Source organism: Theropithecus gelada, chromosome 4, assembly GCF_003255815.1.
Source record: "Theropithecus gelada isolate Dixy chromosome 4, Tgel_1.0, whole genome shotgun sequence".
NCBI lineage: Eukaryota > Metazoa > Chordata > Mammalia > Primates > Cercopithecidae > Theropithecus > Theropithecus gelada.
The window spans coordinates 34211925-34237987 of NC_037671.1; the positions used below are offsets into that span (position 1 = coordinate 34211925).

At 48.5% G+C, this 26063-nt stretch overlaps 2 protein-coding genes and 1 non-coding gene across 5 annotated transcripts; 2 read left to right on the forward strand and 1 right to left on the reverse strand.

Moving 5' to 3' along the window:
* Nucleotides 1-67: 67 nt before the first annotated feature.
* Nucleotides 68-23885, forward strand: MSH5 (mutS homolog 5). Of its 2 annotated transcripts, none has more exons than XM_025383700.1 (25): nt 68-339; nt 573-732; nt 1600-1723; nt 3273-3353; nt 3505-3567; nt 4301-4422; nt 4609-4718; nt 4977-5012; nt 5678-5760; nt 7516-7561; nt 14255-14393; nt 14519-14581; nt 19375-19503; nt 19747-19819; nt 19963-20072; nt 20294-20374; nt 20627-20714; nt 20988-21177; nt 21292-21418; nt 21889-22038; nt 22387-22461; nt 22673-22816; nt 23023-23160; nt 23321-23394; nt 23629-23885. In XM_025383700.1, the coding sequence occupies exons 2-25, from the start codon at nt 586-588 to the stop codon at nt 23738-23740; spliced, it is 2505 nt and encodes an 834-aa protein (XP_025239485.1). In that variant the 5' UTR covers nt 68-339; nt 573-585; the 3' UTR covers nt 23741-23885. The 2 variants fall into 2 exon arrangements, with proteins under 2 accessions (XP_025239485.1, XP_025239484.1); XM_025383699.1 differs by having other exon boundaries at nt 74-182.
* LOC112623928 lies at nt 18173-18277 on the reverse strand. The gene has a single exon (XR_003119275.1). It is a non-coding gene; the product is annotated as a U6 spliceosomal RNA (small nuclear RNA).
* On the forward strand, nt 21919-26060 carry SAPCD1 (suppressor APC domain containing 1). 2 transcript variants are annotated; one of them, XM_025383703.1, is made up of 11 exons: nt 21919-22038; nt 22387-22461; nt 22673-22816; nt 23023-23070; nt 23321-23394; nt 23629-23779; nt 24263-24380; nt 24626-24766; nt 25273-25368; nt 25474-25563; nt 25649-26060. In XM_025383703.1, the coding sequence occupies exons 7-11, from the start codon at nt 24267-24269 to the stop codon at nt 25742-25744; spliced, it is 537 nt and encodes a 178-aa protein (XP_025239488.1). In that variant the 5' UTR covers nt 21919-22038; nt 22387-22461; nt 22673-22816; nt 23023-23070; nt 23321-23394; nt 23629-23779; nt 24263-24266; the 3' UTR covers nt 25745-26060. The 2 variants fall into 2 exon arrangements, with proteins under 2 accessions (XP_025239488.1, XP_025239486.1); XM_025383701.1 differs by lacking the exons at nt 21919-22038; nt 22387-22461; nt 22673-22816; ... (1 more) ...; nt 23321-23394; nt 23629-23779 and having other exon boundaries at nt 23865-24380; nt 25474-26060.
* The last annotated feature ends 3 nt before the right edge of the window (nt 26061-26063 follow it).

Genomic DNA, 26063 nt, shown 5'->3' on the forward strand with positions numbered 1-26063 from the left:
ACGGCAGTCTGCTTCTCCTCCTCGCCCTGTCGGATCTCTAGGCTGGATCCGGGCCTCTCCAATCAATAGCGGCTAGGAGGGCGGGGGGCGTGCGCGCGCACCTCGCCCACGCGCCGGCGCGCTCCTCCTGCAGGCTCCTGGCGGTTGGTCAGCGGGGCGCTCTCCCGCGTGTTGGGACTCAGGTTACTGAAAAGGCGGGAAAACGCTGCAATGGCGGCAGCTGGGGGAGGAGGAAGATAAGAGCGTGAGGCTGTGGTCCTGGCGCGTGGTTGGCAGAGGCAGAGAGATAAGACGTGCACGATCGCCCCACAGGGCTCTCAGACCACTTCCTTCCAAAGTGCAACCTCCGCGTGACAGGAATGAGGGTGGGGCGCGTGGAGTTTCCCACAATCTGTACTTTAGTTACAAACCTGAAAATTCACCCACTGTGCCCACAGCTCTCCACGCCCGTCAGCCCTGCCACGCAGCCCTTTCGCAGAAGTATTTAGTGCTTTGCATTCTGCGCACCAGCCTACCCCGGCCTTCTCCGTGAATCGTTGCTTCCGAACTGCTCTCTCTTTTTGCATCCGCAGAGCCTCCAAGCTCATGGCCTCCTTAGGAGTGAACCCAAGCAGGACACCGCAGGGGCCGGGACCTGGGGCGGCCTCCTCTGGCTTCTCCAGCCCGGCCCCAGTGGCGGGCCCCAGGGAGGCCGAGGAGGAGGAAGTTGAGGAGGAGGAGGAGCTGGCCGAGGTCTCTGAGGGGAGTAGGAACTTGAATGGAGAATTGATGGGAAGTTACAATAAAAGAGGGTTGGGTCGGCCGGGCGCGGTGGCTCAAGCCTGTAATCCCAGCACTTTGGGAGGCCGAGGCGGGCGGATCACGAGGTCAGGAGATTGAGACCATCCTGGCTAACATGGCGAAACCCCGTCTCTACTAAAAATACGAAAAACTAGCCGGGCGTGGTGGCGGGCGCCTGTAGTCCCAGCTACTCGGAGGCTGAGGCAGGAGAATGGCGTGAACCCGGGAGGCGGAGCTTGCAGTGAGCCGAGATCGTGCCACTGCACTCCAGCCTGGGTGACACAGCGCGAGACTCCGTCTCAAAAAAAAAAAAAAAAAAAAAAAGAGGGTTGGGGGCCGGGTGCGGTGGCTCACACCTGTAATCCCAGCACTTTGGGAGACTGAGGTGGGCGGATCACCTGAGCTCAGGAGTTCGAGACCAGCCTGGACAACATGGCGAAACCCCGTCTCTACTAAAAATACAAAAACTAGCCGAGCGTGGTGGCGCGTGCCTGTTATCCCAGCTACTGGGAAGGCTGAGGCAGGAGAATCACTCTAACCTGGGAGGCGGAGGTTGCAATGAGCTGAGATTGTGCCACTGCACTCCAGCCTGGGCGACAGAGCAAGACTCCATCTCAAAAAAAGAAAAAAGCAAAACAAAAACAGGGTTGGGAAGAGCTGGGCAAGTCTCTTACCTCCTGAGTGGCTATTTCACATTCACTAAATGGGGGTGATGATACCTATCTCAGATATTTGATAAATGATTAAATTACATAAAGCATGGCAAACCCTACACTGGAGCGATTCCAATAGTAGTTTCCTTTCTTTCTTGCTGGACAGATCCATCTGTGTGTGCTGTGGAATTCAGGATACATGGGCGTTGCCTACTATGATACTAGTGACTCCACTATCCACTTCATGCCAGATGCCCCAGACCACGAGAGCCTCAAGCTTCTCCAGAGAGGTGGGGACGGAACCAGGATTTCCTCTGCTCTCTGGGATTGCAAATGTGTTACACACACACATTTTTTTTTTTTTAGAGACAGAGTCTTACTCTGTTGCCAAGGCTTGAGTGCAGTGGCGCAATCTCGGCTCACTGCAACCTCCGCCTCCTGGGTTCAAGCAGTTCTCCTGACTCAACCTCCCGAGTAGCTGGGATTACAGGCGTGTGCCGCCACACCCAGCTCATTTTTTTGTGTGTGTTTTTAGTAGAGATGGGGTTTCACCAGGTTGGCCAGGGTAGTCTCAAACTCCTGACCTTGTGATCTGCCCAACTTGGCCTCCTATAGTGCTAGGACTACAGGCGTGAGCCATCACGCCCAGCCACGTTTCACTTACATTAACTCACCTCACTGTCTAGCATATTTTGTGTTGCTGTAAGGAAATACCTGAGTCTGGGTAATTTGTAAAAAAAAAAAAAAAAAAAAAGTTTTTATTTGGCTCATGATTCTGGATGGTTGGAAAGCTCAAAATTGGGCATCTTCATTTGGTGAGGGCCTCAGGCTGCTTCAACTCATGGAAGAAGGGAAGGCAGGGTGTGAAGAAGCAAGGGGGAGACAGATGCCAATCTTTTTTTGACAACCAGCTCTGTTAGGAACTAATAGAGTGAAAACCACTCACACATACCCACCAACACACTCCAGGAAGGGCACTAATCTGTTCATGAACGATCCACTCCCATCACCCACACACCTCCTGCTAGGCCCTGCCTCACAACACTATCACACTGGGGATTAAATTTCAACACAAGATTTGGTGGGGACAAATCACATCCAAAGTATAGCACTGACTCAATATATTTTACAGTTGCCTCACAGAGTCTCCATCTTTTGTTTTTACTAATTCATTTCATTATTTAACAAATATTTGTGAGGTTGTTTTTTGGTTTGTTTGGTTGCTCTTTTTTGAGACGCTGTCTCTCTCTGTCACTTAGACTGGAAGTGTAGTGGTGCGATCTTGGCTAACTGCAACCTCCGCCTCCAGGATTCAAGCGATTCTCCTGCCTCAGCCTCCCGAGTAGCTGGGATTACAGGCATCTGCCACCATGCCTGGCTAACTTTTATATTTTTAATAGAGATGGGGTTTCACCACATTGGCCAGGCTTGTCTTGAGCTCCTGGCCTCCAGTGATCTGCCTGCCTTGGCCTCCCAAAAGGCAGGAATTACAGGCATGAGCTACTGTGCCTGGCCACAAAGGTATATGACGTATTTACAGTGTTTCAGGTGCCTCAGATTCAGCCCTGGGCAAATCAGTCACATCTGTTCTCCAGGGGTTTACAGTTTAGTGACAATATCCAGAGCATCCCACTTCCCTCCCACCATCCCACCACTCTTACTACTTTTCTAAATCTCATTCCTAACGTCTACCTATGTTCCCGATGTGCAGATCACTTCCTACTCCTAGGGAGGAAATGTTTTTGAGAAGGAGAGGGGTAGGAAGAGGAGGGCCATGGGTTTTCTCTCAGTCAAAGACAGAGATCCTTTAACTCATTTGATCTCTGTTCTCCTTCCAAGTTCTGGATGAGATCAATCCCCAGTCTGTTGTTACGAGTGCCAAACAGGATGAGAATATGACTCGATTTCTGGGAAAGCTTGGTAAGGACTTGGTAAAAGATAGAGGGAAAATGGGGAAGGACTAATGTATGGAATGTTCCAGGGGGCTAGAATTGGGTGAGAGGGAGTGTCAGACAGAGGTAGAACGACTGAGATGTACAGAATGATAGCCTTTTCTTTGCCTCCCCAACAGCCTCCCAGGAGCACAGACAGCCTAAAAGACCTGAAATCGTATTTTTGCCAAGTGTGGATTTTGGTATCTCCTTCCTTTTGCTTTGCATAATTCCCTGTTCCGGTGTCCCATTCTTTCCCCCTAACTCTACCTTCATCATCACAGATCTCCCCTCTGCCTTATGTCATCTTAAACCTTTGTGCTTCTCACCCCTATGACCAGTCCCCGCAAGATATCTCCTGTTTCCTACCCTTTAATAATATGCAGCTTATTGGGAAGCCTCTGCTCAAGTCATGTCTAGGGATGAGGGCCTCCCCTGAGGAGTGGTGACAATTTTTGGACAGATTTTATTGTTGGAATTTCTCCCATTAAGTTAAAGCCTTTTATCACAAAACCAAAAGGCACTGCCTCAGTGACCCTTATTATGATCCATAAGGCACTTCCATAACCTTCCTAGGTTTACAGTAAGAGCAGGAGTGTACTATCCTAATTAGATATTAAGGGATTAGTGTTACTAGTTCTAGTAATATTATCATTTTGACCAAAATCCTCAATTCCAGACAGATATCTTACTTTCCTCAGCCATTTATCTTTCTCAGGCTGTGCTTTCAGCCAAGTATCTTTATATTATATGTGGAATAAAAAGAGAATTAGACTAAGAATCTGAAAATTTGGTTCTTGCTTTAGCTTTCCATTAACTGCCTGTGTGAGCTTGGGCAAGTCAAATCATCTCTCTTGCTTCTATTGTCTTATTCTTAAAATGGGGTGAAAAAATTGAGCTACAAGACCTTTCACTTTGCTTACCTCCCTCAAATAGGTCTGGAGATAAGCAAACAACGCCTCCTTTCTGGAAACTACTCCTTCATCCCAGACTCCATGACTGCCACTGAGAAAATTCTCTTCCTCTCTTCCATTATTCCCTTTGACTGCCTCCTCACAGTAAGATTGGTCCTGGGGGATAAGGGCTGGGAGGCGGCAGGTTGGAGAAAGGCACAAGAACCTCAGTGCTAGGGCTGAGTTCTGGGAGGTACTGGCCTAGCCCTGGAAAATAATAACTTTCCCTGGTGCTCTGCAGCCCTCAGGAGATTAAGATTTACCCCAATTCCACTGCTGATCCCCTCCCAGGTTCGAGCACTTGGAGGGCTGCTGAAGTTCCTGGGTCGAAGAAGAATCGGGGTTGAACTGGAAGACTATAATGTCAGCGTCCCCATCCTGGGCTTTAAGAAATTTATGTTGTAGGTGATTCGCCCCAACCCCAACCAAAGTAATGTGGGATTGGGAGGCCTGAAAAGTAAAATGGGGGTGGGGTGTGGGTGTGGCTGTGACCCAGTGGGTCAAGTGCTCTAGGACACCCGGGAGAACCTAAGGACTTATGGGACTTTGGGAAGAAGACTGGGACAATATTCAGAAAGGAGGGCAAAGAAAGTGCAGTTGTGGAATGAACTCAGACCCCTCATACCCCAGCCCCCTTCCTGCTTGTTTTCTGTCCTCAGGACTCATCTTGTGAACATAGATCAAGACACTTACAGGTAAAGAGGTGGAGGCATGCTGCTGTCTCTGGGGAGGGAGAAGGATTAAATTTAATGCCCCAGTAATCCTAATGAGGCTCTAGTTTCCCTAATCCTGGGGCTATTAAGATCTCTCTCCTTGAAGGAAAGGGAAGGGGGGCTTTGAGGGAAAGAGAGGAAGAAAAGCATAAAGATATTAACTTTCTTTCTATAGGGAGAAACTGAGACAAAGAAAAGTAAGGGACAAACCTTACATCAAGATGTGATCGCGGCTGGGCTCGGTGGCTCGTGCCTGTAATCCCTGCACTTTGGGAGGCCAAGGCGGGTGGATCGCCTGAGGTCAGGAGTTCGAGATCAGCCTGACCAATATGGTGAAACCCCGTCTTTACTAAAAATACAAAAATTAGCTGGGTGTGTTGTGCGCCTATAATCCCAGCTACTCAGGAGGCTAAGGCAGGAGGATTGCTTGAACCCAGGTGGCAGAGGTTGCAGTGAGCTGAAATTGCACCACTGCACTCCAGCCTGGGTGACAGAGCAAGACTCCGTCTCAAAAAAAAAAAAAAAAAAAAAAAAAAAGATGTGAACTCAGGAGGATATCCCCTGTCCCCATTCCATTTCTCAGTCCTCAATTCTTATTCCCTTCGAAAGTCCAAATTACCCCAAACTCCTCCATTTCTCCTTGACAGTGTTCTACAGATTTTTAAGAGCGAGTCTCACCCCTCAGCATACAAAGTGGCCAGTGGACTGAAGGAGGGGCTCAGCCTCTTTGGTAGGTATGCCCCATCCCTCATCTCACATTACAAAGACCTACCAGAAAAGCAATTGGCTCCAAAGATGTGTCCCAGCCTCCCTTCCCACTCCACTCCCATTGTCAGATATCTCTTTCATGCCAATCCAACTTCTTACCTCTTAGTACCCCCCACCACCCAAGCTTGAGCATCTTCCCATACTTTGTGACTGTACAGTATTGCGTATTAGCCATTACCTTACCAATTCTGTGTTCCTTCCCTGGGTTTGTATGAATGTTTCTACTAGTTGGGTACCTGTTAGGGACTTTGGGAGGCCTTGTATATAGAGGAGAGCTTTGTAACTGCATAACTATTTGATTTGTATAGTCTTTATCAGTTGTCTCTGGCTTTAGGGTATATTAGGGACATCTCTGCAAATATTCATATGGTTTCATATCTCAGTAAGTTGTGTCCAGTTTTTGTGTGTGTGTGAGAGAGACAAAGTTTTGCTCTTGTCCCCCAGGCTGGAGTGCAATGGTGCAATCTTGGCTCAGTGCAACCTCTGCCTCCTGGGTTCAAGTGATTCTCCTGCCTCAGCTTCCCGAGTAGCTGGGATTATAGGCACCTGCTACCACGCCTGGCTAATTTTTGTATTTTTAGTAGAGACGGGGTTTCACCATGTTGGCCAGGCTGGTCTCGAACTCCTGACCTCAGGTGATCCACCTGCCTCGGCCTCCCAAAGTGCTGGGATTACAGGCATGAGCCACCGTACCCGGCCGTCCAGTTTTTTACATATGTGTGTTGGGCTCTTGAGTTTTTTGTTTTTGTTTTGTTTTTGTTTTGTTTTGTTTTGTTTTTTTAGATGGAATTTTGCTCTGTCACCCAGGCTGAAGTGCAGTGGTACAATTTCGGCTCACTGCAACTTCCGCCTCTTGGGTTCAAGTGATTCTCCTGCCTCATCCTACCTCAGCCTCCTGAATAGCTGGAACTACAGGCCCGCACCACCACACCCAGCTAATTTTTTTGTATTTTTAGTAGAGATGGTGTTTCACCATGTTGCCCAGGCTGGTCTCAAACTCCTGAGCTCAAGTGATCCTCCTGCCTTGGCCTCCCAAAGTGCTGGGATTATAGGCATGAGCCACCCTGCCTGGCCAGCTCTTGAGTTTTTGTATTTTTTGGTGGACGGCAGGGCTCTTGAGTTTTTTGTGTTTCATTTATTTATTTATTTATTTTTTTGTTATTTTTGAGATGGAGTCTCGCTCTGTTGCCCAGGCTGGAGTGCAGTGGCGCGATCTCCACTCACTGCAAGCTCTGCCTCCCGGGTTCATGCCATTCTCCTGCTTCAGCCTCCCAAGTAGCTGGGACTACAGGTGCCCACCACCATGCCCTGCTATTTTTTTTTGTATTTTTAGTAGAGACGGGGTTTCACCATGTTAGCCAGGATGGTTTCGATCTCCTGACCTCATGATCCGTCTGCTTTGGCCTCCCAAAGTGCTGGGATTACAGGTGTGAGCCACTGCGCCCGGCCGGCTCTTGAGTTTTAACTAGGCCTGCTTTGTGTATTTTTCTGGCTAAGCATCCCTGTGAGTGTCCATCCCTCCCCCCATCTCCATGTATGGTAATCCCAGCTCATATTTGTGTTCAGGCACCAGCTTTGGCTGCCTTTGTGTCCTCCCAGGCCACCTTCCTCAACAACCAGCACCTCTGACTTGGATGCCTCAGCTTAGACACATACACATATTCCATTCCCTGTCCCTGCCTTGTAACAAGTTCACTCCCTGCCTTATCCCTCACAGGAATCCTCAACAGATGCCGCTGTAAGCGGGGAGAGAAGCTGCTCAGGTGAGTGGGTCCCTCACGTACTACACACTAATGCATGAATTCCATATGCACACTCCATACTAAAGCCTACTAATGGCAGTATACAGATTCTCACATACACCACCCCACCTAGGAGTAGTAAAGCAACTGCCCTTTACTGAGCACTGGCTTAAATGCTTTTCATCCTTATGACAGCCTTGTGTAGTAGCTGATACTCATCTCATTTTTTGTTGTCAGCACAGGTACACATATACCCACTGATGATACATAGACTTGCACACATACAAGCAGCAGGAAAAAATGAAATGTAAGGCCGGGCACAGTGGCTCACGCCTATAATCCCAGCACTTTGGGAAGTCAAGGTGGGTGAATCACTTGAAGTCAGGAGTTCGAGACCAGCCTGGCCAACATGGGAAAACCCCATCTGTACTAAAATGCAAAAATTAGCCGGGTATATTGGTGGGTGCCTGTAATTCCAGCTACTCGGGAGACTAAGGCAGGAGAATTGCTTGAACCCAGGAGGCGGAGGTTGCAGTGAGCCGAGATTGCACCACTGCACTTCAGCCTGGGCAACAGAATGAGACTCTGTCTCAAAAAAAAAAAAAACCCAAAACAAAATGCTAATGTAACACATGGCTATGTTAGCATGGTTATCTTTAGTTATAGAAAACACACTTCAAATTTCTGTGATGACTTTCAAATTTGCGTCTCTAGTTTTGAACTCCTCCATATGTGAATGTTAATTGCGTATCACCACCTGCAGTCTTCACAGGCAGCTCAAACTCAGAGCATCCAAACTGATGCCCACCAGATCTCTTCCTTTTCCTGCATTCCCTTTGCTGGTTAATGGCATTGCTGGCAGTACACCTTCTCAAGCCATGAACCTCGGATTGATGCTTCTCCCTCATCTCCCATATTTAATTATTCGCTGAGTCCTATCGATTCTATCCTGAAATGTCTCTCCCAGGTATCCCTGTCTCTTTCCACTGCTCTAATTCTGGTCATCATCATTTCTAACCTGGAGCATTGCCTTTGCCTTCAAATTGGTCTCTCTGCCTCTAATCTCTTCTTTTTTTTTTTTTTTTTTTTTAGATGGCTCTGTTGCCCAGGCTGGAGTGCAGTGGCACGGTCTCAGCTCACTGCACTCTGCCTCCTGGGTTCATGCTATTCTCCTGCCTCAGCGTACTGAGTAGCTGGGACTACAGGCACCCGCCACCACGCCCGGCTAATTTTTGTATTTTCAGTAGAGAGGGGGTTTCACCATGTTAGCCAGGATGGTCTTGATCTCCTGAACTTGTGATCCACCCACCTCAGCCTCCCAAAGTGCTGGGATTACAGGTGTGAGCCACCGCACCCGGCCAATTAATCTCTTCTTTTTCTTTTTTTTTTTTTTTGAGACGGAGTCTCGCTCTGTCACCCACGCTGGAGTGCAGTGGCCGGATCTCAGCTCACTGCAAGCTCCACCTCCCGGGTTTACGCCATTCTCCTGCCTCAGCCTCCGAGTAGCTGGGACTACAGGCGCCCGCCACCTCGCCCGGCTAAGTTTTTCGTATTTTTTAGTAGAGACAGGGTTTCACCGTGTCAGCCAGGATGGTCTCGATCTCCTGACCTCGTGATCCGCCCATCTCGGCCTCCCAAAGTGCTGGGATTACAGGCTTGAGCCACCGCGCCCGGCCCATCTCTTCTTTTTCTAATCCACTCTTCATTCTAAAATACCTATCATTCTGCCAGTTCAAGTGAGCTAGAAACAAAAAACCTGTCATTCCAAAACAGAGATCTAAGCATTAAGCATGTCCTCCTTTTTTTTTTTTTTTTTTTTTTTGTCACTGAGTTTCGCTCTTGTTGCCCAGGCTGGAGTGCAATGGCGCAATCTCGGCTCACTGCAACCTCCACTTCCCAGGTGCAAGCAATTCTTCTGCCTCAGCCTCCTGAGTAGCTGGGATTACAGGCACCCACTACGCCTGGCTAATTTTTGTATTTTTAGTAGAGATGGGGTTTCACCATGTTAGGCTGGTCTCGAACTCCTGGTGATCTGCCCACCTTGGCCTCCCAAACTGCTGGGATTACTGGCATGAGCCACTGTGCCCGGCCGTCACTCCACTTTTTAAATAGCCTAAGTAGAAAGAAAATAACATAAACCTCAGGAGGTTTTCCCATTAACTTCAGGATGAAGATTATCATCTTTAGCAGTATAATGATGTTCAGGGTCCGTCACATTTACCCATTTTAATTTCCAGGTTTACCTTCCCAAACCCCTGCTAAGTCCTTTCCTACTGGATCTAACTCATATTCTAGTCATTTAGGGCCACTTGCCATTATGGAAACATGTCATGCCTGTGTTTATGATGCTCCTTCTGGAAAGTCTTTTCCTTGTTCTGTACCTATCAAAATCTTACATCTAGGCCAAACACGGTGGCTCATGCCTGTAGTCTCAGCATTTTGGGAGGCTGAGGTGGGTGGATCATTTGAGGTCAGGAGTTTGAGACCAGCCTGGCCAACTTGGTGAAACTTCTTCTCTACTGAAAATATAAAAATTAGCCCAGTGTCGTGGCACGTGCCTCTATTATCAGCTACTCAGGAGGTTGAGGCAGGAGACTCGCTTGAACCAGGGAGGTGGAGGTTGAAGTGAGCCCAGATTGCCCCACTGCACTCCAGCCTGGGCAACAGAGTGAGACTGTCTTTTAAAAAAAAAAAAAAAAAAAAGTACATCCTTTTCAAGGTGCAACCCAACTGTTACCCTTTGGCTTTTACAGGTACCTGTAAGGAGTTGATGTGCACCTTCCTTGTGCTCACATAGTGCTTGTTTATGTTTTTCTAGTTGCACTGTCACATCAGGTTAGAATTAGCAGTCAGTGAATCTGCTTGCCTCCATAGCTATGAATTCTATCTAGTGACCATACCTGTTACCTCAGTGTCTGACACATGGTCTTGTACATAGTAGCACTCAACGTGTGAGCACAACACAAAGGCAAATACACTGGTAACACCATCTCTAAACACTCAGAGTGGAAACCTTTGCTAGCCTCAGGTGCACAGTCCTTCCCCTACCTCATCTCCTGCTGAAATGTATATCTTGTAGGGGTTAATTTAGGATAATCTCTGAGGTCATCTCCAGGTAATCAGCAGGGTAATCAGGTAATCAGCATCTCCAGGAATTTAATTACCCGCACATTCTCCAGTGCTTCAGGTGCAGATCTTTAATCTCAGCCACAGATGGGAGGGAGAGAATTCTCAGTGGAGAAGAGAGCTGGATTTAAGGTGGGGGAGGAGTGCAAATTCCCCAGATGGAATCAGACAGGGCATGAGAGCATATAACTTGAAGAATCATCATATAATCTAATGAACTAAGGACAGGTGACACATTTATTAATATTTCTATGTATGAATTTATTTGAATTTATTAGGAAATACCTCTAATGCACAAAAAGATGTAAATAATAATATAGGGCCAGATGTGGTGGCTCACGCCTGTAATTCCAGCACTTTGGGAGGTTGAGGCAGAAGGATTGCTTGAGGCCAGGAGTTCAAGAACTAAAAGCTGGATAGGGCACCAAGAATATTCCTGAATGTCACAGTATGCTTTAAAGAGCACTGTCCTAGGAGTCTGGAGACATGATTTTGAGACTTAGCTGTTCTCATTGGCAGTATGACTTTGGGCAAGTTGCTTATCTTTTAACAATTTCATTTTCTCAGTTGTTAAATTACGGAGTTTGGCTTAACTGAAGTCTTTCCCAGTACTAGCAGGACATGAATCAGAGATACCTAAGTGTTTAGTGCAGCGCAAGTGCTTTCTAAAGTGGGGATGGCTATTTATAGACTGGCCTACACTGTTCTGGTGGGAGCCCTCAGTGACCAAGGAGCAGAGGTACCTGAAACCCACCCTTGAAGCCATCTGGATGCTCCGCTTCATTCTAATCTGGGGTGTTCTAACCCAAAGTAACTGGCCACAGACTGCAAAGTAAGATACAAAGCTTCAGGCCCTAGTGTGTACACATGTTGGCTCTTACATAAAATGGCATCCTTAGTTACTTGCTCTATGTAGAAAAGAATTTGTGGGCTCACAAGTCCCTACAGAGTCTCACACTCTTCATGGCCAATAAGGATACAGGGGTACCCAGAATTAGACAAACACAGATGAGACATTTATTTCTGTGTATGAATTTATTTTAATTTATTAGGAAATACCTCCAACACACAAAAAAGATATAATTAGCCAGGCGTGGTGGCTCATGCCTGTAATCCTAGCACATTGGGAGGCCAAGGCAGGTGGATCACCAGAGGTGCAGAGTTTGAGACCAGGCTGGCCAACATGGTGAAACCTCATCTCTACTAAAAATACAAAAATTAGCCGGGTGTGTTGGCGCACTCCTGTAATCCCACCTACTCGGGAGGCTGAGACACGAGAATCGCTTGAACCTGGGAGGCGGAGGTTGCAGTGAGCTGAGATCGCACCACTCTGCTCCAGCCTGGACAACAGAGCAAGATTCTGTCTCAAAAAAAAAAAAAAAAAAAAAAGATGTAAATAATAATGCTATTGGGCCAGGTGCAGTGGCTGATGCTTATAATCCCAGCACTTTGGGAGGCCAAGGCAGGAGGACTGCTTGAGGCCAGGAGCTTAAGAACAGCCTGGGCAACATAGCAAGACCTTGTTTCTATAAAAACTAATAATACAAATGGCTGGGTGTGGTGGCTCACGCCTGTAATCCCAGCACTTTGGGAGACTGAGGCAGGCAGATCACCTGAGGTCAGGATTTCATGACCAGCCTGGCCAACACAGCAAAACCCCATCTCTATTAAAAATACAAAATTTAGCCGGGCGCGGTGGCTCAAGCCTGTAATCCCAGCACTTTGGGAGGCCAAGACGGGCGGATCACGAGGTCAGGAGATCAAGACCATCCGGGCTAACACGGTGAAACCCCGTCTCTACTAAAAATACAAAAAATTAGCCGGGTGTGGCGGCGGGTGCCTGTAGTCCCAGCTACTCGGGAGGCTGAGGCAGGAGAATGGCGTAAACCCAGGAGGCGGAGCTTGCAGTGAGCTGAGATCCAGCTGCTGTACTCCAGCCTGGGTGACAGAGCGAGACTCCGTCTCAAAAAAAAAAAAAAAAAAAAATTTAGCTGGGGATGGTGGCACACACCTATAGTTCCAGCTACTAGGGAGGCTGAGGCAGAATCACTTAAGCCCATGATGCAGAGGTTGCAGTGACCTGAGATCACGCCACTGCATCCTAGCCTGGGTGACAGAGCAAGACTCCATCTCAAAAATAATAATAATAATAATAATACAAATATCTATACATCCATCAGCCAATTTAAGAATAAGACATGCTGGGCGCGGTGGCTCACGCCTGTAATCCCAGCACTTTGGGAGGCCGAGGCGGGTGGATCATAAGGTCAGGAGTTTGAGACCAGCCTGGCCAAGATGGTGAAACCCCGTCTCTGCTGAAAACACAAAAATTAGCTGGGCACGGTGGCGGGTGCCTGTAATCCCAGAACCTAGGAGGCGGAAGTTGCAGTGAGCCGAGATTGTGCTACTGCACTCTAGCCTGGGTGACAGAGCAAGACTCTGTCTTTAAAAAAAAAAAAAAAAAAAAGAATAAGATACTATTGGCCGGGTATGATGGCTCATGCCTGTAATCTCAACACTTTGGGAGGCCGAGGCGGGCAGATCACGAGGTCAAGAGATTGAGATTATTCTGGCCAACATGGTGAAACCTTGACTCTACTAAAAATACAAAAATTAGCTGGGCATGGTGGCATGTACCTGCAGTCCCAGCTACTCGGGAGGCTGAGGCAGGAGAATCACTTGAACCCGGGAGGTGGAGGTTGCAGTGAGCTGAGATTGCATCACTGCATTCCAGCCTGGCGACAGAGCAAGACTGTCTCAAAATAAATAAATAAATAAGACAATATTGTTGAAGCCCCTTAAATGTCCCTCCCCAATCCTTTTTTCTCTGCAGAGTTGACCATTATTATGAATTAAAGGTTTATCATCCCTAATGGGACAGTTGTGTTTTCACAGGAAGAACATGAAAAGACGAATGTCTGTTGCTATTACCCAGAGACACTTTCATAGCTAAATACAGACATACAAACTCATACTGACTCACCGTCTCTTACTCAGCCGCAGAGCGAACTGCAGTGTTGGCACACAAATACCTCAACACACTGCTGTCCTTCTAAAATATTGACAAGCTCCGTTACTTATATACATGGAATTACACATGGTCTTATCCATTGAAACTGTGATATGTAGACACAATTATGCTCACATCTAGAAATTTTCTTTTTTTTTTAATTGCCATGTTTTTATTGCTAGTGAAACTAATCAGTTTTGCAAATTCTTACTTTTTTTTTTATTATTATACTTTAAGTTCTAGGGTACATATGCACAACGTGCAGGTTTGTTACATATGTATACTTGTGCCATGTTGGTGTGCTGCACCCATCAACTCCTCAGCACCCATCAACTCGTCATTTACATCAGGTATAACTCCCAATGCAATCCCTCTCCCCACATCTAGCAATTTTCAGTAGATACATGTAAACACACCTGAATGGGTAGGACACTGCACTTTGCCACTACATTCCCATAGTACACCGTGGATACATATTGCCACAATCCCCAGGGACTGCAGACACACTTTTGGCAAACTGAGATCAAGATGATAATAGATGTAACTTCTAGTAACCCCACCCTAACCCTCACTTCCAGGCTATGGTTCACACGTCCGACTCATGACCTGGGGGAACTCAATTCTCGTCTGGACGTCATTCAGTTTTTTCTGCTGCCCCAGAATCTGGACATGGCTCAGATGCTGCATCGGCTCCTGGGTCACATCAAGAACGTGCCCGTGAGCCCAGGGTGGAGGGCAGGGAGGTGGGGAAGGAGGTTGAGGGCTGATACTGGGCATTGGGCTTCTTGAGGGGCATTACGATGAGGGAAGGGAAAACTGGCTGTAACCTTGTCTGACTGTAGCTGATTCTGAAACGCATGAAGTTGTCCCACACCAAGGTCAGCGACTGGCAGGTTCTCTACAAGGTAAGGCCTTCCTTCTTGAATCCCAGAAGTCCAGGTAAAATACCTCAGCCTGTGTTCCAGACTGTCTGTGCCCTAGATATGCTGTCCAATTTTATTCTACCCTCTTTTTTTTTCTTTCTTTTTTTTTTTTTTGAGACAGTCTTGCTCTGTTCCCCAGGCTGGAGTGCAGTGGCGCGATCTTGGCTCACTGCAACCTCTGCCTCCCGGGTTCAAGCAGTTCTCCTGCCTCAGCCTCCCGAGAAGTTGGGATTACAGGCACCTGCCACCACGCCTGGCGAATTTTTGTATTTTTAGTAGAGACAGGATTTCACCATGTTGGCCAAGCTAGTCTTGAACTCCTGACTTCAGGTGATCCACCTGCCTCAGCCTCCCAAGGTGCTGGGATTACAGGTGTGAGCCACCTTGCCCGGCCTCCCTCTTTTTTTTTTTTTTTAATTTTGTAGTCAGGAAAATGTAAAAAATATTTAGAGTAATATAATTAACCCCCATGTACCCACCATACAGTTTCAACACTTTAACTTATGCCAATATATTTATTTTTTCTCCCTTCCCTGTCCTGCCCTTCCCTGCCCTGCCCTTCCCTGCCCTTTTTTGACAGAGTCTTGCTCTGTCGCCCAGGCTGGATTGCAGTGGTGCAATCTTAGCTCACTGCAACCTCTGCCTCCCGAGTTCAAGTGATTCTCCTACCTCAGTCTCCCAAGTAGCTGGGATTACAGGAGCCCACCACCACACCCGAGTGATTTTTGTATTTTTAGTAGAGATGGGATTTCACCATGTTGGCCAGGCAGGTCTCAAATTCCTGGCCTCAAGTAATCCGCCCATCTTGGTCTCCCAAAATGCTAGGATTATAGGTGGGAGCCACAGTGCCTGGCACAGTATGTTTTGTCTATATCGTCCCTCACTTTCCCCTGTTAGATTATTTTGTGGGTTTTGTTGTTGTTGTTTGTTTTTTGAAATAAGGTCCTGCTCTGTCACCCAGGCTAGAGTGGAGTGGTGTGATCATATTTCATTGCAGCCTCTAACTCCTGGGCTCAAGCAATCCTCCCACCTTGGCCTCCAGAGTAACTGGGACTATCGGCCTGAGATACTGCACCTGGCTTTCTTGGATTATTTTTAAGCAAAGCCCAGCCATTATATAATTTCATCCATAAATATTTCAGTGTAATTTTTTTTTTTTTGAGACAGAGTCTTGCTCTGTCACCCAGGCTGGAGTGCAGTGGTGCGATCTCAACTCACTGCAACCTCCACCTCCCGGGTTCAAATGATTCTCCTGCCTCAGCCTCCCAAGTAGCTGGGATAACAGGCATACACCATCATGCCCAACTAATTTTTTTTTTAGTATTTTTAGTAGAGACGGGGTTTCACCATGTTGGCCAGGATGGTCTTGATCTCCTGACCTCGTGATCCACCCACCTCGGCCTCCCAAAGTGCTGGGATTACAGGCATGAGCCACCGCATCCGGCCAATATTTCAGGGTAATTTCTAAAAGAAAATTATTTTTTAAAAAGAATAACAGGCCGGGCGCGGTGGCTCACGCCTATAATCCCAGCACTTTGGGAGGCTGAGGCGGGTGGATCACAAGGTCAGGAGATTGAGACCATCCTGGCTAACACGGTGAAACCCCATCTCTACTAAAAATACAAAAAATTAGCTGGGCGCGGTGGCGAGTGCCTGTGGTCCCAGCTACTCGGGAGGCTGAGGCAGGAGAATGGCGTGAACCCAGAAGGTGGAGCTTGCAGTGAGCCAAGATCACACCACTGCACTCCAGCCTGGGCAACAGAGCGAGACTCCGTTTCAAAAAAAAAAAAAAGAATAACAATATTGTTATCTTACTTTAAAAATTATATTATTTGATATCATCAAATATCTGAAAATTTTTTTTTTTTTTTTGAGACAGGGTCTCACTCTGTCACCTGGGCTGGAGTGCAATGGCTCAATTGTAGCTCACTGCAGCCTCAAACTCTTGGGCTCAAGTGATCCTCCCACCTCAGCCTCCTGAGTAGCAGGGACCACAGGTGATGGCCACCACACCCAACTAATTTTTTATTTTTTGCTTTTATTTATTTATTTATTTTTGAGATGGGGTTTTGCTCTTGTTGCCCAGGCTGGAGTGCAATGGTGTGATCTCAGCTCACCGCAACCTCCACCTCCTGGGTTCAAGCGATTCTCCTGCCTCAGCCTCCTGAGTAGCTGGGATTACAGGTGCGTGCCACCATGCCCAGCTAATTTTGTATTTTTAGTAGAGACAGGGTTTCTCCCTGTTGGTCGGGCTGGTCTCGAACTCCCGATCTCAGATGATCTGCCTGCCTCGGCCTCCCAAAGTGCTGGGATTACAGGTCTGAGCCATCACGCCTGACCAATTTTTTATTTTTTGTAGAGACAGGATCTCACTATGTTGCCCAAGCTGGTCTTAAACTCCCGGGCTCAAGTGATCCTCCTGCCTGGGCCTCCCAAAGTGCTGAGACTATTGGTGTGAGCCACCATGCCCAGCCAGATGATGGCTCTAGTCCTTTTTAATCTACAGGTTCCTTCTCCATCTTTTCTCTCTTGTTCTCTCTTTCTTTTTCTCTTTTCCTTCTCCTTGCAATTTGTTGAAGAAACTAGATTATTATTTGTCTTACAGTGTTTTCCCTTAGCCTGGATTTTGCTGTTTGCATTTCCTAGATGTTTTTGGCACATTTCTCGCTCTTCTATAGTTTCTGTAAATTAATATTTAGTTCTAGAAGCATGATTAGGTTTTTTTTTTCAATACTGTTTTGGAAGTAGAGGAACATAATATCTGATATGTCAATTCCTTATTTATTTATTTATTTATTTTGAGACGAGTCTCCCTCTGTTGCCAGGCTGAAGTGCAATGGCACAATCATGGCTCACTGCAACCTCTGCCTTCTGAGTTTAAGCGATACTTCCGCCTCAGCCTCCTGAGTAACTGGGACTTACAGGCACACACCACCACGCCCAGCTAATTTTTGTATTTTTAGTAGAGACGAGGTTTCACCATGTTGGCCAGGATGTTCTTGATCTCTTGACCTCAGGTGATCTGCCTACCTCGGCTTCCCAAAGTGCTGGGATTACAGGCGTGAGCCACCACCACGCCCAGCTATCTATTAATTCTTTAGCGATTACAAAGTCGTATTATTTAAATCTCTCATTCTTTCTTCATTTATTAGCCAGAAATTTCTGTAAAAAGAAACTTCCTTTCATCTATTTGGTTGCCAAGTGATAGAAATCATATAGAAATACAGAAAATTGCTTGATTTTTCTCCCACTTTTTTTTCTTTCTTTCTTCTTTTTTTTTTGAGACAGAGTCTCACTCTGTCACCAGGCTGGAGTGCAGTGGTGTGATCTCGGCTCACTGCAAACTCCGCCTCCCAGGTTCAAGTGATTCTCCTGCCTCAGCCTCCTGAGTAGCTGGGACTATCAGCGTGCGGCACCACACCTAGCTAATTCTTGTATTTTTAGTAGAGATTTCACCATGATGGCCAGGATGGTCTCAATCTCTTGACCTCGTGATCCACCTGCCTTGGCCTCCCAAAATGTTGGGATTACAGGCGTGAGCCACCATGCCCAGCCCTTTTCTTTTTTTATTTTCCCAATATGGAACGCTTCGTGAATTTGTGTGTCATCCTTGCCCAGTGGCCATGCTAATCTCCGTAACCTTCAAAATTTTAGTATATGTGCTGCAGAAATGAGCACCCCTCACCTTTATTTACTAGCTATCAATATGGTAAATTAGTTCCCTAACATTCTCCAAGATAGCCAATGAGGTTTTTTGTTTTGTTTTTTTTCTGAGACAGAGTCTTGCACTGTGGCCCAGGCTGGAGTGCAGTGGCGCCATCTCGGCTCACTGCAAGCTCCGCCTCCCAGGTTCGCACCATTCTCTTGCCTAAGCCTCCTGAGTAGCTGGGACTACAGGCTCCCGCCACCATGTCCAGCTAATTTTTTGTACTTTTAGTAGAGATGGGGTTTCACTGTGTTAACCAGGATAGTCTCGATCTCCTGACCTCATGATCCACCCACCTCGGCCTCCCAAAGTACTGGGATTACAGGTGTGAGCCACTGTGCCCGGCCCTGATAGCCAATGAGATTTTTTGTCGTTGTTCTTGTATCATTACAGATTCATGGCCTTTTATAGCTAAATTTCTCTTTCTCCCGACTCTGTATAAACTTCTTTGTTTTAGAGTTTGCACAACCCTCTATCAAAGCACCTACCACCTCACTTTTACATCTTCTGCATGTATTTCTGTCTTCCTTGCTAGACTGTGAGCACATCTGGGACAGGGACCATGTCTTTTTTTGTTTATTTTGTTTTGTTTTGTTTGAGACAGAGTCTCGCTCTGTCGGCCAGGCTGGAGTGCAGTGGCACGATCTTGCTATAATAACCTCCACCTCCCAGGTTCAAGAGATTCTCCTGCCTCAGCCTCCCAAGTAGCTGGAATTACATGTGCATGCCACCATGCCCAGTTAATTTTTGTATTTTGAGTAGAGACAGGGTTTCACCATGTAGGTGAGGCCGATCTCGAACTCCTGACCTCAGGTGATCCACCTGCCTCAGCCTCCTGAAGTGCTGGGATTACAGGTGTGAGCCACCACGCCTGGCTGGGACCCTATCTTGATTGTCTTTGTAGCTTCAGTGTTTGGTGCAGTGCCTCCCACTGTTTCTTTTCACCTTTGAGATCTTCCCTCTTTGTTACTGTGATCTTCCCTACTGGTCTTTGTTCTTCTGAGTCTGTCCCTATCTCCGCCCCAGCCTAAGCTGGATGTGGGCTGTCCTACTTGTGTTTCTCTCACAGACTGTGTACGGTGCCCTGGGCCTGAGGGATGCCTGCCGCTCCCTGCCGCAGTCCATCCAGCTCTTTCGGGACATTGCCCAAGAGTTCTCTGATGACCTGCACCATATTGCCAGCCTCATTGGGAAAGTAGTGAGTGTGCACCCAGGGAGGTCAGGGAGAGAGAATGCAGTGTGCGAGATGGGGAAGCATGGAAGATATTGAGGTCAATTGGATAAAGAATGGGATGGTGACAGGAGGCGGCAGAACTTCAGGGAAGTATCTGGAGGATGAGAGTTAAAGCAGGACTGCAGGGAGAATTGGGGCCCAAGGAGAGCTGAGGAACAGGACAGAGAGAGGGTGCCGGGTGCTAAGAAACAGTACTTATCTCCTCAGGTGGACTTTGAGGGCAGCCTTGCTGAAAATCGCTTCACAGTCCTCCCCAACATAGATCCTGAAATTGATGAGAGTGAGTGTTGGGTGTGGATGGGCCTGTGAGCCCTGCGCAGTGATGGAGTACCATCCTTGGCAGGTGGTTCCCACAGCTGGGGATCTTCATAGCAACCAGGGCAGGAGCCTCACTTTTGATAACCATGTCGTCCACCCTCGTAGAAAAGCGAAGACTGATGGGACTTCCCAGTTTCCTTACTGAGGTTGCCCGCAAGGAGCTGGAGAATCTGGACTCACGTATTCCTTCATGCAGTGTCATCTACATCCCTCTGGTGAGGGCAAGAGAGTGGGTGTAGCCTTCAGAGGTCTTTTGGGGGAGATATTAGGCTTATGAAAGACATACTGGTAGATAAGAAAACTTGTGGGGCAGCCTGAAGAACATGAACACTTTTTTGTGGGGATACAGGGATCTCTTAAGCTCCTTCTAGGGAGGGGAGGTGTCCAGTAAGTCTCCAAGCAGGAGAGTAGAGTATCTCCTATTTACTCTCCCCAGATTGGCTTCCTTCTTTCTATTCCTCGCCTGCCTTTCATGGTAGAGGCCAGTGACTTTGAGATTAATGGACTGGACTTCATGGTAAGACCCTCAACCTCTGTAAGGTGAGTGATGAGGAAAATGAGTCAGCAGCTGAGGGAGGGCCTTACCCTACAGCAGCACTGCCCAATATGGGGTCTCTCTGTAGTTTTATTCTGAGCTTTACCAGCACTGAGACAAAGGAAAGAGAAGTCAGGGTTAGGGGCTGGAGGTGGGGTTAGAAAGATGGGGAAGGAGAGGAGGACCAAGAGATGCAAAGCCCACAGCTTTGAACCACTGTACCCCTGTACCCAGTTTCTCTCAGAGGAGAAGCTGCACTATCGTAGCGCCCGAACCAAGGAGCTGGATGCATTGCTGGGGGACCTGCACTGTGAGATCCGGGGTGAGGAGAAGCCAGAGGTTATATGCATTGTAAGATGTTTTTAAAAAAAGCAGCCAGGGGAAGGAGGGGAGTGGGAAACTTGGGGATGCTTCCAACAGGCCCCTTCTCTTCCTGTTCTCTGTCTCACTCACTCTGACTCTTATCTTTTCCTCTGAATGTCTTGAGGTCTCAGATTGTATCTGCAACCTGTTTCCAGATCCCTCTAGGGGCCTCTGCCTCTTCTTCACTTTCCCCTGGAGCTGACCTCTAGCTCCCTCCCTCACCCACTCCCAGACCAGGAGACGCTGCTGATGTACCAGCTGCAGTGCCAGGTGCTGGCACGAGCAGCTGTCTTAACCCAAGTATTGGACCTTGCCTCCCGACTGGACGTCTTGCTGGCTCTTGCCAGTGCTGCCCGGGACTATGGCTACTCAAGGCCGCGTTACTCCCCTCAGGTCCTTGGGGTACGAATCCAGAATGGCAGGTAAGAATAGAGGTGGGTGGAGGAATAGACATGAGGGGCCCAAAGGCTACATCTTCTGGGGGTTCATCCATCTTGATCCACAAGCCATGTGAGGTGCCTCTCCACCCACTGCAGACATCCTCTGATGGAACTCTGTGCCCGAACTTTTGTGCCCAACTCCACAGAATGTGGTGGGGACAAAGGAAGGGTCAAAGTCATCACTGGACCCAACTCATCAGGGAAGAGCATATACCTCAAACAGGTGAGGAGAAGCCCTGCAGCCTGGGCCTCTGGCACCTCCTGCATCTACTCCACCCCTACTTGCCAACCAACCCAGTCTCCTGCAGCTCTTCTCCCGTTTTCTGACCCCGCTCTTCATGAAAGGACCATCACCTACATCCCTGTGCTTCCTTCCACCTCACATGTTCTCATTCTCCACTGGAGAGCCATGCTCTAATGGAACTTTCCATGGCTCAGATTCCTTCACCCGTCTCCGAGTAGGTACACACCACTCCCAAGTATGTCTCTGCCCACGTCCCTTGCCTCTTTACTGATTCTAAATTAGCCAACGGGGCTATGATTGGGACTGAGGGAGGAGAGACAGAGTCAGTGTATCTGTTTCTCCTGTTTCACCCTGTCCATCTCTCTTTGATCTGTCATTCATGCCTTGAGCCTCACTTTCACCTCAGCCCACAGCACTAAGCCTCAGGCCCTGTCTCCTTCCCTATTCAGGTAGGCTTGATCACATTCATGGCCCTGGTAGGCAGCTTTGTGCCAGCAGAGGAGGCTGAAATTGGGGCAGTAGATGCCATCTTCACACGAATTCATAGCTGTGAATCCATCTCACTTGGCCTCTCCACCTTCATGATCGACCTCAACCAGGTCAAAGGGAACAAAGGGAGGTGGGATTGAGGAAGGGGATAATGGGAAAGAAACCCCTGAAAATGCGCATAACAGGAAGGCATGCCCTCTGCTGCATACCCTTTATACTGAAAGTGGGGAACACTAAGGTCAGAGATAGGAAGAATCAATACCACAAACATTTCTTGAACCCTTGCTTCATGTGAGTCACTGTTGGCAAAGAGGATGAACAAAGCATGCACCTCAGCATTCAAGAACTTGCAGTGCAGTAGGGAGGGCGCGTGTATAGCTTTATTCACAGGCCAACTGTGGTCACTGCGTTACAGGCTTCCAATACTAACTTTCCCTTGTCCACCTTACACCCTGCAGGTGGCAAAAGCAGTGAACAATGCCACTGCACAGTCGCTGGTCCTCATTGATGAATTTGGAAAGGGAACCAACACGGTGAGGGGAGAAACTGATGAGGGGAGAAACTAAGGAGGGGAAAATGGAGGAGGATGAAGGAGCATGACAGTGAGGCTGGGCCTCTGGGATGGAATAGGGCTGTGTGGGCAGAAAAGAAATAGAACATGAGACAGGGAAAGGCCAGTGCAAGTACAAAGGGGCACATGGGGGTCCCCATGGCTCCGAACCCTAACCTCTGCCCTCCTTGCAGGTGGATGGGCTTGCGCTTCTGGCCGCTGTGCTCCGACACTGGCTGGCACGTGGACCCACATGCCCCCACATCTTTGTGGCCACCAACTTTCTGAGCCTTGTCCAGTTACAGCTGCTGCCACAAGGGCCCCTGGTGCAGTATTTGGTGAGGAGACCAATCTAGCTCCTCGGAGGCCCCCAGGCTGGGCATTTCCCAGAGGTGGGGATTGGCTCCTGTATCAGAACAAAGCCTCCCTCAGCACAGAGACCACATCCCTTCCCTTTTCTCCCCCCCCACAGGATTGGCCAAGGGTTTCAGAACAGGAAGGAGGTGATTGATGATATACTTACTATCTTTTATTCTCTTTTAAGACCATGGAGACCTGTGAGGATGGCAACGACCTTGTCTTCTTCTATCAGGTTTGCGAAGGTGTTGCGAAGGCCAGCCATGCTTCCCACACAGCTGCCCAGGCTGGGCTTCCTGACAAGCTTGTGGCTCGTGGCAAGGAGGTGATGAGATCCAAATGTGCAACCGTGTCCACATAAGAGCTCCCTTCCATTCCTAGTCCTATTGGGCCTGGGTCTAGGTCCACAGGATTTCTGACCCTTATTTTCCCTTCTCTTCCCCAACTCGCCGTACTCCTCCCACCATCTTGCTTGTCGTTCCTAGGTCTCAGACTTGATCCGCAGTGGAAAACCCATCAAGCCTGTCAAGGATTTGCTAAAGAAGAACCAAATGGAAAAGTGAGTGTGTGGCCCCAGTGTCTTTGCCCTCTCTGCATCTTCTCCTGCAACTCTTCTCCCCTTTTCAGGGACTCAGCCTTCCTCCAGCACTTTGCCCTTCAGAAACCCACCATTTATTTCTGAAATCCCTAAATCTTCAAGATCCCAGGTTTCCTGTGCCACAGCCTCTCCCCTCTGCCCAGGGACTTGGTTGTCCATTCTGCCATAAATCTTGCTATTTTCTCTCTTCTTCAGTTGCCAGACATTAGTGGATAAGTTTATGAAACTGGATTTGGAAGATCCTAACCTGGACTTGAACATTTTCATGAGCCAGGAAGTGCTGCCTGCTGCCACCAGCATCCTCTGAGAGTCCTTCCTGTGTCCTCCTCAGCCTCCTGAGACCCCAGTGGGCTGCCATGCCCTCTTTGTTTCCTTATCGCCTTCAGACCCAGAGTTTTTAGTTTCTCTAGAAATTTTGTTTCATATTAGGAATAAAGTTTATTTTGAAGAAAGATACTGTTTCTTTAGGCCAGCCAGAACGAGAGACTAGGAAAGATCCGAAACACAGAGCAGGAGTCCACAGGGGAACCTGCCCTGCCTCAATAAAAATACAGTGTCCTTGCTGTAGGAAGACTCTCAGATTCTACCCAAGGATCGTTCATGAGAACGAACCACTTCAGAGAGGCCCTACAAAACAGATTAGAGGGAAGACAGAGGGGCCCAAGGGAGATGGTCTCTCTTCTCAAGTAGGAACACGCCAGCCTCAGACAGATACAGCAGGAAGGGGCCTGAGAGGCTGACAGAGGCAGGATGGGTGCAAGGCAGGGGTGGAAGGGAGGGACCAGCCCGGGCTGCACCAGTGGGAGTGGCTCCACCCTTCCCACTTCAGAGCCATGGGGAGCCAGGGCTCTGGCAGGATGCCCTTGGTGCAGGTTCCCTACACAGTCCTGCTGCTGCCGCTGGGAACAAGCCGCCAAGACCCGGGGGCCCGGAGCTTCTTCCTTTGGGTGAGTATCAGTACAACAAGAGGTCCCAGGGGAAGTCTCTCCATAGACCTGCCCTTTATGTTTCCATTCAATTTGAGGGCCCACAGTGTTCCCACCTGCCTCCCCTTGCCCTCCAGGTCCTCAGTGGCCAGTCTGGGTTCACACTCAGTGACCACACAGTGAACCCAACCGGGGTGGAGAGAAAGGGCCATAACCCAGAGCCCTGCTGTGGCACAAGAGTCAGCCTCTGTGCTTGCCTTTCCCAGCTGCGGAGGATGCAGGCTCTGGAGAGAGAACAGGATGCCCTGTGGCAGGGGCTGGAGCTGCTACAACATGGCCAGGCCTGGTTTGAAGACCGTCTGAAGGAGGCACAGCAACAGCAGCTGCATCTAGGGGCCCTTGGTGAGGTATGGGGGCTGCCCCTCTGTGTGAATGGGGGAGGGCCAGGGAGGGAGGAACAAGGAATGTGTAGACACAGCCTGAGACCACTCTGGAGAGGGGAGAGTTAATGGTCAGGGATCATGAATGGGAGGCAGCATCGTAATGACAGGATGCCACCAAGTGTTAAGTTGGTGTTCATTGTTGGGGCTGGAGGAAGCTGGTCTGCATTCCATTCAGAGGGATTTGGATCACTCCATGGAGATGAGGGCGTGGCCGGATTATTCCAATGGGGCAGGGATGGACAGGGAGGCTCCATGAAGAATAGGGAAAGGGGGTGTTGTGCTATTTGAGGGGATGGAGGAACTGACCTGCTAAAGAGATGGAAGTGAAGAGTATTGGATTTTCCCACCTGCCTGGGAGGGTACTGGGATGAGGGAATCCGGATGAGAGGGATGGCCTGTGGTGACCGGAATAGAGTGGCAGATGGACCTCAGGTTTTCACCATGTTGTCAGCCTCCAACTCCTCCTCTAGAATTTTCTAACAGATTTACACTCAGAGCCTGGTGGCCCCCCGTTAGCCCAGATTCAAAAGGTGAACATCTGTTTGCAGAATCTGATTCATGAGAAGGTGAGTTTATTGTTTCAGTTTAGACTTTTGGGAAGCTGGACTAGTGAGGGGAGTTGTTGGGGTCAGTGCTGGCTTAACAGAAAACACAGTGAATTTCCCCTCCAGTTCTCCCCAAGTCCACTGAACAAGGCTAGTTCCTGCACCACCCAGGATTCAAAGGAAAGACGAAGGAAGCAGAACTTGTGGCGGCAACAGGTAAACTTCAAGAGAGAGGGCAGGAGCCCCACCCTACAGGGCTGGGAGGAGCCCAGAGGCCCCATCTGTTTCTCCTCTCCTCCAGGAGTTGTCAAGGCAGCAGAAAGGAGTCACCCAGCCAAAGGAGGAGATGGCTCAACGGGGCTGCACCAACGGGCCAAGAGGCCCTACCCGTGTCTGAACCCTCCTCTCACTCCCCTAAGCCTGGTGAAACAGTCAGAAGCCCCAGGCTCCTTTTTCTGTTTCTTAACTCAACAGCTAAAAAATGGCTCCAGGTAGTGAGTCAATGAAGTTCAGACATCTTGGTGTAATGTTTCTCCTCTGCTCCTGAAAACTTCACCTTCTTGGTGTCTCACGTCCTCATTCTCCCCTATATGACGTGCAAAAATGATCTTTGAAATCCCTCTGGGGAGAAGACATGTTTATTGAAACTGTCCTTCAGCCTTAAATACAAAAATAAAACCAAAGCTGCTCCAGAAGGCAACTTTCTTCAAAAATGT